The 20,096-nt window shown below is 39.7% G+C and overlaps 1 protein-coding gene across 7 annotated transcripts in view; it reads left to right on the top strand.

Annotated features, from left to right (window-relative positions):
* The window catches only part of TBC1D22A (TBC1 domain family member 22A), a 454,341-nt gene that overhangs the window by 335,527 nt on the left and 98,718 nt on the right, over positions 1 to 20,096 (top strand). For all 7 annotated transcript variants that reach the window (XM_075124482.1, XM_048836262.2, XM_048836263.2 and 4 more), the window contains one exon: positions 1,580 to 1,675. In XM_075124482.1, the coding sequence (XP_074980583.1) occupies positions 1,580 to 1,675 (96 nt within the window). The remainder of the gene's footprint in view (positions 1 to 1,579; positions 1,676 to 20,096) is intronic.

The following is a 20,096-nucleotide window of genomic DNA, read 5'->3' as shown; positions in this document are numbered from 1 at the left end:
GAGACCCCCTTGGGACGGTCACCTGATGTGCTGGAATTACCTTTGAGCCCATTTCCCCTGCCAGCTCGGGACTCCAGAACCCTGCCTTGTTGAGCCAGACACGCCAGCATGCTGCAAACACAGACCCAGGTCTGGTCCATGCCCCCAAAGCTGCAGACTTTAACCAAAAACTGCTCAGCAGATCACCTATCTCCATCACCCAGTTCCCAATGGGATCCAAACCCCAAATAAATCCGTTTTACTCTCTATAAAGCTTATACAAGGTAAACTCATGGTTGTCTGCCCTCTATAACACTGATATGCACAGCTGTTTGCTCCCCCAGGTATTAATCACTTACTCTGGGTTAGTTAATAAACAAACGTGATTTTGTTAAGTATAAAAAGTAGGATTTAAGTGGTTTCATGTAATAACAGAAGGAACAAAGTAAGTTACCAAGCAAAATAAAACAAAACACGCAAGTCTAAGCCTAGTACGTTAAGAAACTGAATACAGGTAAATCTCACCCTCAGAGATGTTTCAATAAGCTCCTTTCACAGACTGGACTCCTTCCTAGCCTCGTCCCAATCCTTTCCCCTGGTACAGCACTTGTTAGTTCCAGCTCAGGTGGTAACTAGGGGATTTCTCATGACTGACCGCCCTCTTTGTTCTGTTCCACCCCCTTTTATAGCTTTGGCACAAGGCGGGAAACTTTTGTCTCTCTGGTTCCCCCACCTCTAAATGGAAAAGCAACTGGTTTAAGATGGATTTCTGTATCATGTGATATGGACCTCATTCTTCCAGGGCTGGCCTGCAGGTACCCAGGGAGGTTTGCAAGTAAACAGAGCCATTTACCACCAAATGTCTTAGTTAATGGCAGCCATCAAGGTTCTAAACCACCATTAATGGCCCACACTTTGCATAATTACAATAGGACTTCAGAGTTATGCTTCATATTTCTAGCTTCAGATACAAGAATGATTCCTACATACAAATAGGATGAACACACTCAGTGAGATTATAGTGTTTGTAATGATACCTTACAAGAGACCTTTTGTATAAAGCATATTCCAGTTACATCATATTTACACTCATAAGCATATTTCCATAAAACATATGTAGTGCAACGTCACAGAAATGAATATTAGATTGAACTTCCACACTCAAAGTTGTGGACATGGGGCATATGGTTGTAACACTGGGTTTGGGGGAGTGTGCTTGAGCTTACAGTAATTCATAGAACATAGTTACTAAAGGGAAAAGCCTGGAATGGGCTGGAAAGAAAGTAGTTTAATTTTGAGAAATATGCACCCAGGCCTGGTTCTCAGTATAGGATATAGTCTATGGATGCTTATAGCAGAGATGAAGTCATAATACGTTTGGGATGTGAAAAATAGAGTTTTAAGTCCCTTAAATCTAATAAGATTCTAGACCTAATGAAGATTAAGAAAGCACATAGTCTGTGTTCTTTGTTTCTCTTAAACATTTGATATCGTCAACACCAAGTCAATATTGAATGTCTTATATATAATTGGGGTTAAATGACATAAGTAAAGTAATGACTCAGTAAATTTAATTTCTGTTTTTTTTTTTGTTTTTTAGTCTGAACCTGAGGGTTTTTCTCATTTTCACTTGTACGTCTGTGCTGCCTTTCTTGTCAGGTGGAGGAAAGAGATACTGGAAGAAAGAGACTTTCAAGTAAGTAAATACGTTTTTATTCAACCCTGCAGATATCTAGGGATATATTTTTCCCAGCAGGACATTATTTACAGGATTACTTGTGTATGAATTTGACAGAGCAACAACAGTTGTACTAAAATTGACCATGTTTGACTCTTTGTAAGTGTCAGCTCTTGTACCTGAAGTGATTGTCTGTAAACAGCAGCAGATAGTGGGGTGTGGTATGTGAGAGGAAGTACACTCTCAAGAAAGTTTTACTTAAACTGAGACAGTCACTGAGGCAAAGATTTCAGGAAACATTATAATAGGGAAACTTTGGGAATTTCACAGTGAGATTTTCTAAAAATGTAAGTGGCTGAGGGTAAATTGAGCTATACATTTTATCTTAAAATGTGATGGTGGTGATGCCTATTTATTATCATTAATATTTGTATAGCATCAATGATGTGCATGGCACTTCTATATAAATTAGAAAGACATAGGCCCAAATAAGCAAACATGCATGGAATGGCCTATTTTTCAAAAATGCTAGGCAGACACAATTCCACATCTTTGAAAACCAGACTGTTTACTCCAGTGCCTAACTATGAATATAGGGACTTATTTTGGGTGCCCACATTTGAAAACTTTAGCCAGTTTTTGGCCAAAAGAGCTTACAGTCTAAATGTGCCTAAAAAAGACAGGGGAAATGACATTAGATATGGAGCAGAGAAGAGGGAGTACACAGAATGAAGTTATAGAACTGCTTTGTTAGTACAATTCATGTTACATTAGTTTCTTCTTTTTAGAGATTATTCAAATTGTTAGCAGAAGAGAATGGGTTATATTGCTGGAATGATTCTGAAATAAGATGGATAGACAGGGATTGGGTTCCAAGATGCAGATATTAGTGAGGACATTGTAGTTGTTTGCAATGGGATTTACACCAGTGTAGAGGAGGGAAGAATTTGGCTGCTTTTTTAAGGTCGCCTATATTTGTAGAACTTAGATTGTTTGTTTATTTCACACAAAAATAGTAGTTTGATTTTTATGATGTTATTACTTTTCTCTAAATACTACATATGCAATAGCTAAGAAGATGTAAACTGCTGAAATATACTGCCCCCTTGCAAGCCATGCATGGGAGCCCTGCCCAGATTAATTAATTGATTTAACAAAACAAAATTAATTGATTTATTGAGGCAGTTTTAATTAACGTTGGGCGGCCCTCCTAACCACAATTAAAACACTTAATGCTGCCTCCCCACCGGTGAATCAACTCTGAGTAGCTCCCCATGAATAATTTAATTCATATTGCCTCCTAACATGCTACCAGGCTACTTCAATTTACGCCGTTTCCCAAACAATATCTTAATGCTGGACACCTCTCCCTCCCAATTATATGTTAGCACTGAGCACCATCCCCTCCATTAAATCCATTTATGCTGTTTTCTGCTCCCAGAGCCTATAGCATCTTCCTCATCGCCTACACACACTCGGTAGATAAGACACATATGTAAATAGAAAATATGGGGTGAAATATTATAGTCTTTTTTTCTTCTGCATGTATACATGGAGGGTAAGTAATACAAAGGAGAGTAACTTTAATACCATAATATAAGCATTAAATTTCAAAGCTTTGCTTGGAAAATTATTTACTTGCGACTGTTGCAGTTCATTGTTTTTTATGATCAATTTGATATGTCCTTACAAGATATTAGGATGATTTGAAAAATAAATGAAAGATGAAATACTAAGTTGGGATATTATTAGATTGGTTCCAGATCCTCAAAATGCTTAGTTAATTCAAGAGCTCAGAGGACATACTCAGCAGGAATATATCTGGCTCAAGATTGCCTTTTGCCTTTCGGTCAGCCTTCTTCGCTCTTGGAATAAACAAATTAAATATATTCATTTCAGCTACCAGGACTTTACTGTTCAAAGATCCAAGCTTTGATGCAACGTCTGAGTATTTTATAAGAGACAGCTGTACTGCTGCATTATTAATGTACAAATGAACAGATTCTGCCTGTTTGTGTGAGCACATTGCCTGCTACTGCTTTCTCCCACTCTTTCAGTCACCTTTGTGCCCCGCAAATGTTGGGAGTGAAATACATTAGACTCATTTCTTGTAGACACCATGGTAGAAATGATGCACCAGGTCTGATAAGTTAGTGTATGGAAGAAACTGTAAATATTCTAAAAGAAAAGGAGTACTTGTGGCACCTTAGAGACTAACAAATTTATTTGAGCATAAGCTTTCGTGAGCTACAGCTCACTTCATCAGATGCATTCAGTGGAAAATACAGTGGGGAGATTTATATACATAGAGAACATGAAACAATGGGTGTTACCATACACATTGTAAAGAGAGTGATCACTTAAGGCGAGCTATTACCAGCAGGAGAGTGGGGGCGGAAAAACTGTTTGTAGTGATAATCAAGGTGGGCCATTTCCAGCAGTTGACAAGAACATCTGAGGAACAGTGAGGGGTGGGAGGGAATAAACAAGGGGAAATAGTTTTACTTTGTGTAATGACCCATCCGCTCCCAGTCTCTATTCAAGCCTAAGTTAATTGTATCCAGTTTGCAAATTAATTTCAATTCAGCAGTCTCTTGTTGGAGTCTGTTTTTGAAGTCTTTTTGTTGAAGAATTGCAATTGTCCTCACCATAACTATTTCACATTTGGGGACAATGTATACCTTCAAATAAGCAGCACTGCTATGGGTACCCGCATGGCCCCACAGTATGCCAACATTTTTATGGCTGACTTAGAACAACGCTTCCTCAGCTCTCGTCCCCTAATGCCCCACTCTAGTTGCGCTACATTGATGACATCTTCATTATCTGGACCCATGGAAAAGAAGCCCTTGAGGAATTCCACCATGATTTCAACAATTTCCATCCCACCATCAACCTCAGCCTGGACCAATCCACACAAGAGATCCACTTCCTGGACACTACACTACAGTGCTAATAAGCGACGGTCACATAAACACCACCCTATACCGGAAACTTACTGACCACTATTCCTACCTACATTCCTCCAGCTTTCATCAAGACAACACCACACGATCCATTGTCTACAGCCAAGCTCTAAGATACAACCTCATTTGCTCCAACCCCTCAGACAGAGACAAACACCTACAAGATCTCTATCAAGCATTCTTACAACTACAATATCCACCTGCTGAAGTGAAGAAACAGATTGACAGAGCCAGAAGAGTACCCAGAAGTCACCTACTACAGGACAGGCCTAACAAAGAAAATAACAGAATGCCACTAGCCATCACCTTCAGCCCCCACTAAAACCTCTCCAGTGCATCATCAATGATCTACAACCTATCCTGAAGGACGACCCATCACTCTCACAGACCTTGGGAGACAGGCCAGTCCATGCTTACAGACAGCCCCCCAACCTGAAGCAAATACTCACCAGCAACCACACAACAGAACCACTAACCCAGGAACCTATCCTTGCAACAAAGCCCGTTGCCAACTGTGCCCACATATCTATACAGGGGACACCATCATCGGGCCTAATCACATCAGCCACACTATCAGAGGCTCGTTCACCTGCACATCTACCAATGTGATATATGCCATCATGTGCCAGTAATGCCCCCCTGCCATGTACATTGGTCAAACTGGACAGTCTCTACGTAAAAGAATAAATGGACACAAATCAGACGTCAAGAATATAACATTCAAAAACCAGTTGGAGAACACTTCAGTCTCTTTGGTCACTCAATTACAGACCTAAAAGTTGCAATTCTTCAACAAAAAAACTTCAAAAACAGACTCCAACGAGAGACTGCTGAATTGGAATTAATTTTCAAACTGGATACAATTTACTTAGGCTTGAATAGAGACTGGGAGTGGATGGGTCATTACATAAAGTAAAACTATTTCCGCTTGTTTATTCCTCCCCACCCACCCACCACTGTTCCTCAGACTTCTTGTCAACTGCTGAAAATGGCCCACCTTGATTATCACTACAAATGGTCGTCCGTCCCCCCCCCCCCGCTCTCCTGCTGGTAATAGCTCACCTTAAGTGATCACTCTCGTTACAGTGTGTTTGGTAACACCCATTGTTCTCTATGTATATAAATCTCCCCACTGTATTTTCCACTGAATGCATCCGATGAAGTGAGCTGTAGCTCACGAAAGCTTATGCTCAAATAATTTTGTTCGTCTCTAAGGTGCCACAAGTCCTCCTTTTTGCGAATACAGACTAACACAGCTGCTGCTCTGAAACCTGTAAATAATTTGTCACTGATCCCTTTGACAGTAGACACTATGCATTAGATGATCTTCCTAAGCAGGTGCACGGACCACTGCCCTTTGTTCATTCATATCACTCCTTAAGAGCCCCACTTCTACAAGAAATGAGTCTGTCATAAATATAAAGGGAAGGGTAAACACCTGTAAATCCCTCCTGGCCAGAGGAAAAACCCTTTCACCTGTAAAGGGTTAAGAAGCTAAGATAACCTCGCTGGCACCTGACCAAAATGACCAATGAGGAGACCAGATACTTTCAAAGCTGGAGTGGGGGTAAACAAAGGGTCCTCTCTGTCTGTGTGATGCTTTTGCCGGGACCAGAGCAGGAATGCAGGTCAGAACTCCTGTAAAGAGTTAGTAAGCAATCTAGTTAGATATGCATTAGATTCTGTTTTGTTTAAATGGCTGATAAAATAAGTTGTGCTGAATGGAATGTATATTCCTGTTTTTGTGTCTTTTTGTAACTTAAGGTTTTGCCTAGAGGGATTCTCTATGTTTTGAATCTGACTACTCTGTAAGGTATTTCCCTTCCTGATTTTACAGAGGTTTTTCTTTTACTTTTTCTTCAATTAAAATTCTTCTTTTAAGAACCTGATTGGTTTTTCCTTGTTCTTAAGAGCCAAGGGTTTAGGTTTGTGTTCACCTATGTAAATTGGTGAGGATTTTTATCAAGCCTTTCCCAGGAAAGGGGGCGTAGTGCTTGGGGGGATATTTTGGGCGGAAAGACTTTTCCAAGTGGGCTCTTTCCCTGTTCCTTGTGTAAAACTTTGGTGGTGACAGCTTTTAACCTAAGCTGGTAAGAATAAGCTTAGGGGTCTTTCATGCAGGTCCCCACATCTGTACCCTATAGTTCAGAGTGGGGAAGGAAGCTTGACAGAGTCAGAGATATTTTTATTGCATTTATTTTAAGAGTTGTTTTTTGCTCTACCATGCTATGCTCTAGCCTTTGCCGAGTCAGAATGTAATCTCATTGATGATTCTATTTCCTCTTCTTCCCTTTTATTTTATTACCCTCTTTGTTGAATTACCTGTACTTTCCCATTCAATATATTCAAAAGATTTCCCCCACAAATACTTTTACAGATCTAATTCTGCTACCTAAAATGGCACTCACTAAGAACTTGTCATGAATTCAGTCCTGTGGGCTGAGTTTTTGTGCAGTTTAAAATACAATAATATCTCTCAAAGGATTTAGGTTTTCAAAGCTCTATCTAAACAGTACTTACAACAGTTTGTGAAGGGATATATTATACATGAGGAACTTGAAGCACAGAGGTAAAATGATTTTGCCCAAGGTCCCATGGGAATGTCAGAGCCAAGATTAGAACTCAGGAATTCATGGCTCTCAGACCTAAACTCAGTCCAATAGACTACACTGCCTCATAAAATAACGCATTGTTTGGTGAGCCATACAGGATATCACTTAAAAGTAGGCTAGAGTATAGTTATTTGTTCTTCTTATGATTATGTATCCAACTTATTTTAGACATCTCTCTTAGTTTTATCACCATTATATTGTCAATGCCAGGAGGCTTTGACCTTAAAGAATAAGAGCTGTGATTTATGCTATACTGAGTATTTTTCCAATTGCAGTTTGCTATTTTTCTGATATATTACCACAATTATCATGAAACTAAAACTGTGTGTTTTATCTGCCGCAGTAACAGAATCATAGTTCAGGCTGTTACAATATTCAGTGGTAACAGATACTTAAAATCTTTATTTTGTAAAATATTTCACTGAGATGGGAAAATCCGAAGTATAGAATATAAACTTAGAGTACTAGTTGAATTTTTCATGGTGGCTTGATCAAAAATGAATTGATAGAGATAATAGGAGAATTTAATTGTAATTTCTATTTACATTTCCATTCAATTCACTACCCTTATTATTGACTAAAGCCATGAACGTCAACCTCAAAAGATGTTTAGGGAAGAGCTGCTGAACACGCCTTCCATTTTTTAAAAAAAGTTAGTACAGAGTTTATGCAAGGTCATTTCCAGCCCAGACCCCAGGTCTCTAACAGGATAAATCCCAATCTAGTTCACTGTACAATAATTCCTTTCAGAGTTTATCCTATCTCTAAACATTATAAATCACACTCTTCTCCAAAAGCTGGGGATAGAATGTAGGATTTCTGGTCACTGATATTCTGCTGTAGACTAGTAAATACCTGCAAAGCCCACAGAGAAAGTGTGTGTCAAGTTCTCCCCCATTGGCTAGTCTACAACAGAGCTAGTAATTACTCTCACAGCTACAGTAGGGGTATAAACTAGGGGTCTGAAGGTCTAGGGTTCAAGCCCTGCTGCTGATCTATGCAGGGAATGATGGTGTGGTTGTAGGAGAGCTATGAAGTGAAAAGACATCTTTTAATTTTTTTTTTTTTTTTACTGAAAAACTAACCTGCAAGTTATGGGCTGAATCATCAATACACATTGTAGTGAGATAGAGTGGCTTCCCTCCAGACTGGAGAGCAAGGGACCACTATGCTCCTGTTGGTTGGCGGAGCCAAACCCGCCCCGCCCCTCTCACCAGAAGGAATGGGGCGGGACAGGAAGTATAAAGGGAGGGCCCTGCAGCTCAGTTGAGTGGGAGCCAGCAAAGGAGATGGCCGCCTCCTTCCCCTGCTGCAGTGCCCAGGAGCTAAATCCATGCTTTGCCACACCCTGCCCCCAGAGGAGACGGACCCAGATGAGGTGTTAGTGGGACTACCATAGGCTGTCTACCCGGAGGAGCCCGAGAACTGGTGGATACCTGAGGTACCAAACCCTGGGGAGGGAGGAAGTAACCCAGGGGCAGCCGACAACTGGCCAGCTACAGGGCTGACTGCTTCTAGGTCGGCGTGTTGTGGCTGGGTTCCTGCCGACCCAGTGGCAGACCTCTGACACTGCTAGGGCCCTGGGCTGGGATGCAGTAGAGTAGGGTGGCATGTCCCCCGCCCCTCCAAATCCCAGGGTGGCAGACTCCCCACCTTAGGCCAGGAGGCTTGTGCCCCCCGAACACCCTTGTCAGCACCCTACACTGCGTGCTGGATGATCAACCCCTTTTGGAGCCCCCAAGACTGTGGGGGCGCTCACCTCCCCCAAACCCCGATAGTATATGGGTTTGCTGGCTGCCTGAGCTCCAAGCTTAGGCTAAAGCCTGCCCCCTGCTCTTCCCGGCCCAAAGGGCCAGGGCTTATTGATGGTGTGTTTGCTGGCTGCGTGAGCCTGAACCTGAACCTTAGGCTAAAGCCTCCTCCCTGTTCTGCCCTCCCGAAAGGGCTAGAGCCTATTGACTGTGTGCTTGCTGGCTACCTATTCCCCAGTTTAGGCTAAAGCCTGCTCCCTGCTCTGCTCTGTCCAAAGGGCTAGGGCTAAAGATTGTGTATATTTGCTTACTGCCTTGACCCGGAGGCATAGGTGATAGCGTGCTACTAGCCCAGCCACCCCACGCCCCAAGGGCAGGGGCCTCAGACTGTTACTTGTTGTCAGCCCCAGCTGAGTGAGCTGAGGGCTAAAGACTACGTCAGCGGGCCCCCACCCACGGGTGGGGACAGGAGCCCAGACTATTATTGTGTGGTTGCTTTTGTTAGACGGACCGTGTCGGCTTGAGCCCGAAGACCACCGCCCCTACAACAAGGCAGAGTGGCCTCCCTCCCCATTGGAGAGCGAGGGACCACTACACACATGTTCAGTCATTTGTCATGCATTTTGCCTGTGTAACCACTGGTAGCATGTATACTGTGGCCCTCTCTGTATCTGGTCCACTGAAAATGTGTATCTGTGACAGTTGTCAGCTTGAAGCTGGCCCCTTAACACATGCTGTAAAGACTGATTCAACTCTGGAGGTCATTTTTTCAGTCCCCACTGTTGGCCAAGATCGTGGCCTTCATGCTTATGGATTCCCACATTGGCACTGAACCTCAGCAGTGACAAGGCAGACGATCTTCCCAAATGCCTGGATTGTGTGATAGTCAGGTGTACTGATCTGTTGATATAAAACCAAGAGCGGTCACCATAAGGTTTTTTGTGTTAGAGAGCAAGTTTGAGGAAGCTGGGGTACATATTTCTTTTTTGGATCTGTTGGTGATGGAAGTGAAAGCCTTGTGAAGTTTTAGAATGCGTTATCAGTAGTGATATAGGCAATATGAAGGTGAAAAATAAAGTACAAGTCTTGCTTCTTCTTTCTATTCCTTTAACTTCTGGGAGAATGAAATGTGTACTGCTGCAACCTTAATTGGCACTAAATGTAGTTTTTGTTTGCTACTTAGCTTGTCTGAGCGAGAATAATAGACTTACACTGATCCTTTGGCGTGTTTTGTATCTAATAACGCACTTACAAAGAGACTGATTTTCTCTGCTGTGGTGCCGATGAGGTGGGAATATTGCAATTAAAGGAGACTGGCTGGGATTGCTGATTTGAAATGTTAGCACCTTAATAATAATTGGTACCTTGTCTTGTTTCTTAACTAAAGAGAATAAGAAAAGTGGCCCCTAAGCATAGGGAAAACAGGATAGAGAAAAGTTGATTCCAGTGGAGAAAACTATACAATGGAGAAATGAAAATGTAATAGTTGTTGAAGTAATAATATTGATTTTATTTGTTAGCTGCATAATAAAATTAGTGTTCTGAGACTGTGAGTTGCTTATGAGGATTTAAATATGTTGTGGAAAACTGAACTAAACATGAGAGGCAATGAAAGAAAGTAGAAATTAAATTAAAAATACACAGTAATACTGAGCAATGGGGAATTATTTGCAATTATAGCTATTTTGGAGCAATTATTTGAGAGCTATATAGTCAAGCAAAACTTCTCTCTGATAGAATATTGTAGAAAAAAAAAATTTAAAAGACCCAGTGTTCAGTGCCATTGTAATTTTTTCCTGAGGAAATAATTAATAGAAACAAATTATTTTCATAGAAACAAAAAACGAAAAACAAAAAAACAAAAAAGAAATCTGCTAAGAGAGAGAGAGAGATGATAAATGAACAGGAAATGTTCAGTTTATGTTCAAATATTTTAAAAGTTAGAAAAATTAGGAAGGAAACAGAAGTGAGTGTAATCAATCTTAGTCACTTGAGAATTGCCAAATGTACAACTATGGACTGAATTCTGCAAATGCTTACGCATGTGCTTAATTTTACTTGCTGCGATTAGTCCCATTAACTTAACTTCACGCACAGCGAGTAGTTTCATTTAAGTATATAAATCTCTGCAGAATTAAGGCCCATTTTCAGAAGATGTGTATCACCCATGCTACTAAATGTACCAGGTGCATGTTGATGTGCTGTGGTTTTCGGTGTGGTCAGTGGCATGTGAGAGCACAAGCATTGGTATGTCAAGGTGCAGTTTGGAAATGATAAACATAAGGTGTTTGATATTGAATTTGCAAATGTAAATCTGATTTTAACAAAACAGTTTTTTATTTCCTAAATTTTCAGAAAATCTGTTTAGCATGTGGTCTTTCCGTTTTAGGCTTGCTCTTCTAAGACACACAAAACATATGGGCAATAGTCATTGCATTAATTTAAAATGCACACTTGATACAAACCACTCAAAGGTATTTATTAAGGTCTTTATAAGGTTTGAAATGTTGAGCTTTTTTAGAGACTTGAATCCTTATTCCAATTATTTTTCAGTCTTTACAATAAAGTAAGCATGGCATTTACTTTACATTCTACGGGTAAAGTTGTACATGTGAGTCATCTGCTTTTAAAATGTGTTGTCCTCTAAATTTTCTTTGAAAGGCTATTTGAGAAAAAAGCAACAAAAAATTCACGGTCAGCACGTTAAGGTGAACACTTCTGCAAATCAATTTGGCCTGACAAATTCAAGATTTTAAATCTTGCAGTCACCTTAAATAAAGTTGTGCAAAGCGAACAAATGTGTTCAATAATAAGACTATATCCGAAAGTTTGAGGCCATATGATTTCTTATTCCTAAAATTAGTAATTTGTACAGATAAAATATCCTGGGCACTTCAGTGATAAACTGGTTAGAGAAAGGACTTACAGATCCTTAACACTGAGAATGATGAAACATTTTTTCCTATTAGTAATATGTCATTCCCACTTCCAGTGAGGAGCTCTATTAAATGCCTCAGCAGATGGAATGATGACTGAAAAGTAAACTGCAGTAATTAGTTATTTTGACATGATATGACAGTCCTTTGCAATTTTTCTTTAATACCAATTTTAATGAGAACAACAAAATCAGTTCACGTGGGGTTTTCCGTGAGCTTCACTTTGACTTGTCCATAGTTATATAACAGATGCTATAATTTAAGCATCTTTTAAAGCTGTTTTATATTTAAGGGTACCCTTTCTTAGTGTCTCTGACACATGTTACACTTAAGAAAATCAGTGTCTTACAGATGGATGTGTCTGTGCCATTCATTGTATCATTCTGAAGTAGTTGAGGAACACTAGTCAAGAATCATGGAAAAACATAGCCTAGTGCAAGACTTTTTGTCACCCTGTTCATTGGCTTACATCCAGAAGCATGAGAGCTCAAATCCCTTAGTTTTATTCTGTCCAGCGTAATGGGGAATGAGCCAGGTAAGCTCTGGGACAATCAGAGGGAATAAACTGGAAACCTAATGTGGTTACTGCTCTCAAGAAAATCAAAGGCAGTATCAAACTGCTTATTTTAAGAAACAACATCACAGGTAAAAGGCCTCCTCCTTTTCTTCTCTGATTCGAACAGGTAATTTATCATCTGAGAAGTAACAATGTTGGTGTTTTACCAGAAAGCTCAGTGTTAATCCATTTCAGTTCTGTTTGCCTTTTCCACTTACCTCATTTTCTTTCTGCCTGGAAGCCCATCTTAATGGACCAGTAGGTCTGAAATTACTGGGGTTGGGGGGGAGGGGAGGGTGTAGTAAATTGCATTGTCTGCTTAACCATAACTTCTTGTTTGTTTGGGAATTTCCTAATGTGTTTTTTAAATGCTCAAATGAGTCCAGTCCCCAGGAGTCTCTGGGGATTAGGGTTAGGGTTTAGGGTTTATGCTTAGGGTTAGGGTTTAGGGAACCTTTCAAGGTATGCAGAGATGGGCTCGATTGATTTCTATATATTCCCACCTTCCTGTGTATGACCCCTTGTGCATGTGGCTGTCACTCATCGCAAATGGTCTCCCTACAACTTTATGATCATATCCTGGACATCCAGATCTGGACCCTGACCACTCTGTAAAACACCTATTACAGACTGACTTATGTGTTTGAAAGCACAGTTACTTTCTAAATTCCACCCCCCAAATACAATATGCCTAAACTTAGACTGGCTTCAGTCCTGTCCAACATAATGAAACCTGTTGAGAGTTGATAGCTCAAGTTTCAGAGATGATTCAAAAAAAATTTAGGAGCATCTTTCAAAAGTGTGACTTCACTACATGTTTTAGTCCCCATATTTCCCCAAAGCTTTGTCTGATTTGCCTCAAACTTTCCAAGAAAATTTTAGACTAGGCCAAGAACTGGCATGGAAAATTTCAGTGGAGCTATTTTTGGTTTTTGCAAAGTAAGGTGAGAATGGTGGTAGGCTGAGTTTTCAAAATTGGGTTTATAAAAGGAAATTCCTTAACTATGAGGAGACTAGCATCTCGTTATATACCTCTTGATACAAGTCAACATGCTGCTTTCTTTCCTGCTCTTGATACCGATGGAAGAGTGTAAATGACTTTAACTGATTTACTGCAATTGAACCTATGTTTAGCTTCTTTATATTTTTCTAAGTGAATTAATTTGCATGCAGACACATCATATTTCATTTTCCATCTCTCAGGTTATTAATCCAATGTCATAGTCATCCTGGGGAAAAAGCCCTAAAAACATAATCTTTTTATATGTTAGTGTCAAAAGAGTATTCTGTATTTTCTTAAATCTGTGCTTTACATGGAAGAAGTCGATGGTGCAAGTAGTCTGAAGTGAAAAGATGTTTTGTTTTATTTTAAATAAGTATTGTGCTCTCTTCTTTAAGAAAAAGCTGATAGTTCTTGCAAAATAAAAAAAGAAATAGCATCAGATGAAACTCATGAGTAGGGTATTTAATGGAATGTGTCCTTGCTTGTAGCCATAACTATCATTTTGAACTGTCATGGGGCATTCACTCTTTTTTTTTCATGGGCTAACACCGCTGCTGCAAGTGAGACACAGAAGTTGTTGATCTTTCGACATTGGGCCTTGGTTCATCCATGGGGATCTAATTGTAGTGTGTATGGTAGGTCAGCATCATCCTCTGGGAAAAATACGGTCTGTGAGCCTTGGATCTAAAAATGTTACCTGCACTTTATACTCCACAAAGCTTTTTCTTTACTTCAGGTGAGTGTCCTGATGGCAGTGGCTGTCAGCATCTCACAGGGTAAGGTGGAGGGGACTAGTCAAACCTTCCCCTGCCCCTGGCCTCTTTGGGGCACTGCTTCTCCCCAAGCAGAGCCAAGATTTTAGGATCACATGGCCCCACCGTTTTCCTTCTGCTAACCCAAGAGTATTGAGGGGAAGAGAACCATGACAATCTCAAGACCCTCAGTGCAGAGATATCATCTGTCCCACAATATGAGCTATTTTGAATTGAGAAGCTGTTGAGTATGGAAGTGATTGAAAAGGGGAATAACTGAGTAGAGGCTTCGGTGGCATTAATGTCATCTTCCCAGCTCCGCACTATGGAGATGTCTGAAAATATGTTCCTTAATTGATCTTAATGCCCTCTTCTTGCACCTGATACCTGCATGGAGCCACTCCTGAAGTGCAGCAAAGTGACAATCCAACTCAAGGAATAAGTTTGTGAAAGTTCCCTCCTCATTTGAGGGAATTTGTAAGGATAGTTTTTGTTCCTTTTTTTTTTTTTTTTTAACTAATAACATAGCTAAAGGGGGTGATTGGGGATAGTTGGTGTGAAGTTGCATAATATTTTAAAGTAGATAAGATGTTTAAATAGACAGCAGTTTTAATCTTTAAAACCATAATTAAAAATGTTTAAATGATTCAGAAACATGAAGCTGTGCAGTATTAGCCTATATAACAATGTGAGATTATTACTTATACCCTTATCTTCCCTGACCATTTCCCTCTTATTTTTTGTTACACTCCATTGTCTAGGTTTCTCTATCAACTGTAGTCACTTCGGGGCAGAGAATATATCTGTGCTTAAACAGCACCTAATACAATGGAGTTCAATCCTAATTTACTATGCAGAACTATAAATAATACAATTTAAAGGAAGAATTAGCTGGGCCTGTTTGTGTGAAAGTTAACATTTATTATTCATTATTTTAAATCTCCACAGTCCTGTACAACTGTGTTGTGCCCAGAAGTGAAAGTGCAGAGAGAGAGGCCATATTTGTGATACTTGCTGCCCTACTGGAAGTAGGAATACCAGGAAACTCCTAATAGAACCTTATTCTCATGTGATTTGTAGCATAGTTTTGCAGATCTAAGATATCAGGATGCACTTTTTTGGGTTCTTATCCAAACCTTTTTTAAAAAACAAAAAATCAAAAACTTTATTTTTCATTAAACAAATAACATGCAAATTTGGAAATAAAACAAGAATCCATTCTAATCATATCAAACTATTTCCAAACCTTTTGAGTTCTGCTCATCAGTAATCATTAATTGCTTCAGATTGTTCTTGCATGCATAGCATTTTTCCTCCCAGCAGGCAAAAGTGGTGCAATCTGACTAAGACTGGCATCAGTGCAGCTGAACATTGAAGTGGTTTCCTATAAATGTGTCTTGACCTTTATTAATGCCAAGTATTCCCCATTACCATTTTACTGAATTGAAATATGATTAATGTTTTTGAAATGCTTATAATGTACAAGCCTATAGAGGATGGAGATTTACTTGGTCAGTGCCACCTCTGTGACTAGAGTGCAGGGTCAGGCTATTTGTTTATATGCATTTCTCACTAGGTATAAAGAAATGTGTAAAATGAAAAAAGAATTGTTTATCGTTGGGTAACAGCTTTTCTACATTCTACTTGCTCTAAAATTATGAAGAAACAAGTTAAACGGAACATAGCTCTTATACAGATTTTCTGTTCTTGATGGTAATGCACTGAAATAAACCTATTAATTTATCAAAAATAAAAAATCTTGACCAGGTGGAAGACAGAAAAATCAAGGGGTAAGCAACTCAAAGACTTTGTCATGAAACTTCTCCTACGTGTTTGCTTCTGTGTGGGATATTTCAAAGCAGAGTTTATAGTGTCACTTGCTAATGAGCACCGGTTAGTGAGCAATAAATCCAGCTTGATGCAGATATGTTCTCTGTGTCTTCTTTCGTCCTTGGTCCTTCTGTGACCCAGTCCCGCTCCCTTATTTTCTTCCAAGTATTAAATTATTGCAGTCATTGCCAATCGGATTTCTTCATCCTTTCTTTTTTTCCAGTTATGCCTACTGTATTTGGGAAAGGAAAAACTCAAATTTAGAGTTAGGTTTGAGTGCCTTCCTTCCTTCCTTCCTCTACAGATTGTGCCTGTGACTTGTAGCTCTTTCTCAGATACTGCCTCAGCAGCCATACTTGCAACTTGAGATTTAAATATGGATCAAAATATGCAACAAAAGCTCTTTCCCCCTCTTCATATCAGTTAGAGTTTCTGCCACAGCATAATGAAATTCACAGAATTTAGCAAAATATTATTTTTCTTTCCATTATTTCTGCAAATTAGCAAGCAACTAAATTGTACTAATGTCTTGTTTTGGTGTGTAAATTTTTGCTTGACTTTTAATACTGCCAAATAATCTACAATGCCTACTGATAATCCCTGGCTAAATCAGGAAGTTGTGGCCTCAAGACAAAATTCCAGCTAACCAATAGTAAAATGTGGTAGGACAGACAGACTGTAATGGACAAGAGAAGCCTTTAGTTGGTGGGGCTACTTGGTAACTAGGGAAAAGATACTTTCAAAACACGTTATGGAGTGTAGCCTGATTTTCCATTAAGAATAAAAAAATTAGATTGTTATAGTCAGTGAAATTACAGTTGGGATGAAGAGATGAGTCTAAATCCCTGAATGTTATAGCAATGGAGGAGGATCTTTACTGTGGATTCTTTTCAGAAAACTATTGAGGACCCTGGAATCTAAGCACAACCCAACAACTCAAGTATCTCGTTCAGGGTGTGTTTTTCAGGATTCAGACTTAAAATTTTTAAATTTCCCTACACAAATCTACAATCCTGAAAGGTAGGACTGATAAAAAAAAATGTAATTTTTGTCCTATGGGAAATTCCACTATTTTGGTATTTTGTTTTTGTCCTGAACCAGGACAAAAAGTTGAAATATCAAAACTTTTCACAGAACCAAATTTTGATTTGGAAATGTAGTAATGTTTCATTTTGACACTTTTGATTGAAAAAACTGATCTGAAACAAAACATTTTGTTTAGATTTTCCTGACAAAAACTGATTTTTTTTATTCCCCAAATTGATGTTTTTCCTGCAGAAAATTTTGTGGAAAACAAATCAAATATATTTTTGGTGGAAAATTTTTCAATCCGCTCTACTCTAACTTTTTAATTTAGTTCAATTATTTGTAGATGTGAACTTTATATGGCAATGCATAAATGTGTGTAGCTCTAACATTATATGTGTGTATGTATGCTTAGTGTACTGATAAGACATTCAAAAAGATGCATGATAAATTTAAATGTCACCACCACTCCACACGTATTTATGAAGACATATATAGTAGCTTATATAGAATACACACACACACGTATGTATATCCACCTATCCTGAGATCACTTCTAGCATTCCAGACTTCTGAGCAACCTCAAACTGTTGACCTATTTCTTTATATAAACTTGTGGGACAAATGTTTCCATTCCCTCCTTCTCCACCCTCTACCTAAAGTATGGAATTTCCTCTCAAAAATACAAAGGTGCAGTTTGGCCAATATTAATTCCTGGACCAGTAACATGTTTAAGATCTGTATCTCTCAACTTGTGATGGGAGAAATTTTGGAAACTGTGAAATCTTAATTTTCTAAAGGGGATAAGGAATTTCATTTCAGCTGTTAAAGGTCAAACATATCAGACCGTATAACTATGACATGGTTATGATTAAATTAATTGAGTCATATTTACAAGTTTCTTTATTTTAGTACAATTGTTTTCTCCCTTGGAGGCCAGTATTTTTAGATAAATATTCTAAGGGAGTCTGATATTATTGCAAAGTGGTTATGGTTAGGACTTGATGTCGATCGAGGAGACAGAGGTTACAAAGTTTGGGTGACGGAAAGCGAGTCGTCGACTAAGTGGTTGGCTCTGGTTCAGCTTGAGAAGTTGATTGCATAGTCTCATCTGCTGCTGGTTGTTTTCCTTGAAAAACATGGTGAGCAGCAACTGTCGCTGTTGTCTCTTGAGTTGCTCAAACATTTCTTGATACGGTCTCAAATCGTCCATAATACTATTTGTGATTTTGAGGCTTCGTTCCATAGAGGGATTGTATTCAGAAATTAATTCATTGAAGTGTTTCGCTGCTTGGAACACTTCAGCAAATTTATGAAGATTCCAACTTGCTGGCTCTTCCTGTTCATCGTCGTCGTCTTCATCTTCTGTAGAAGATTTTATCAGTTCCTCTAACTCTTCATTAGTCAATGTTTCTCTATGGCTCTCAATTAATTCTTCAATTTCTTCCTCAAGGATGTCGACGACGCCATCACCACCCACTTGTCTGGCCACCTGAACAATGCATTTAACTTCTTTGTCAATGGTCGGGAAACCCTTAAAATCATTCACACATTCTTTCCATAGGTTTCGCCAACATGCATTGATTGTTTCAGGCTTGATTGCATCCATTGCCTGTTTAATGTAAGTGATGCAATCGGCCATGTTGAAGGACTTCCAACACTCCATCACATTAAGATTGGGATCGGCATCCATAGTGCTATGTATCCATGAGAACATAAGCCTCGTGTACATGGCCTTGAAACAGCGAATCACGCCTTGGTCAAGAGGTTGGAGGTGTATTGGGGAGGAGCAAGACGACTTCAACGTCGTTATGCACAAACCAGAGTGCCGCAGGGAGGCCAGGAGCATTGTCTACGATCAGCAACACTTTAAAGTCAAGTCCTTTCTCTTTGAGGTACCGCTTGACCTCCGGAATGAAACACTTGTGGAACCAATCCAGAAATAATGGTGCTGTCACCCAAGCCTTTTTATTTGATTGTCAGAACACAGGCAGGAGATTTTTGTTCTTGCCTTTTAGGGCATGGGGATTTGCAGCCCTGTCGAGCAAACCCGGCTTTATTAAATGCCCAGCCGCATTGCCACAAAACAACACAGTCGCACGGTCTTTAGCTGCTTTGAGGCCAGGGGCTTGTCTTTCTGATTTCGAAGTGTAAGTGCAGTTGAGCATTTTTTTCCAGAAGAGCCCAGTCTCATCAGCATTAAAAACTTGTTCTGGAAGATAGCCCTTTTCTCATGAAAGCTTATGCTCAAATAAATTTGTTAGTTTCTAAGGTGCCACAAGTACTCCTTTTCTTTTCTTCTATGATTTTCTTTAATTGTTTGGGGTAGGCTTTTGCTGCCTTTTCATTGGCAGATGCAGCTTCACCAATAGTCTGCACATTTTTGAGGTTGAAGCAGTTCCTAAAACTGTTAAGTCAACCTTGGCTGGCTTTGAATTCCTTCTTATCAGAAGGCTGTCCCTCTTTGGTGGGAGGTTTGAACAGCGCATAGATGCTTAGAGCCTTTTCTCGCAATGTGTTGCCATTGATAGGCACACGTTTATGGTTCATGTCTTCCAGCCATAAGTTTAATGCCTTTTCAGTCTTCACTAAAATCTTATCACACATCTGGCTCGTCACCTTAGCAGTTATTGGACCACTTTGTGCCACGGCTTGACGAATTTCTCTCTCTCGAATCTTGATAGCACGGATGTTAGATTTATTGCGACCATATTTACGCGCCACATTGGAGACCAGCATACCGTGTCTCAATAAGTCCAACACAGCCAGTTTTTCCTCTGGCGTTGTAACAGGTCGCTGTTTCTTTGGCTGAGCACCAGATGAAGTAGTTGGCTTGCGTTTAGGGGCCTTGTTGTACGAAAAATACGTACAGTGTCTTTAAATCACACTCAGCGTGGCGAGATGCTCACACTACGAGAGGCACACGGGAACTGAGACCGACTGAGAGAACAGCAGATTCATCTCATGCTCGCTCCGGGGCATACGCTCATTGAGTGGAATGGTGGGC

This window comes from Caretta caretta, chromosome 1 (genome assembly GCF_965140235.1).
Source record: "Caretta caretta isolate rCarCar2 chromosome 1, rCarCar1.hap1, whole genome shotgun sequence".
NCBI classification, from domain to species: Eukaryota; Metazoa; Chordata; order Testudines; family Cheloniidae; genus Caretta; species Caretta caretta.
This window is presented reverse-complemented; position numbering and strand designations above follow the sequence as displayed.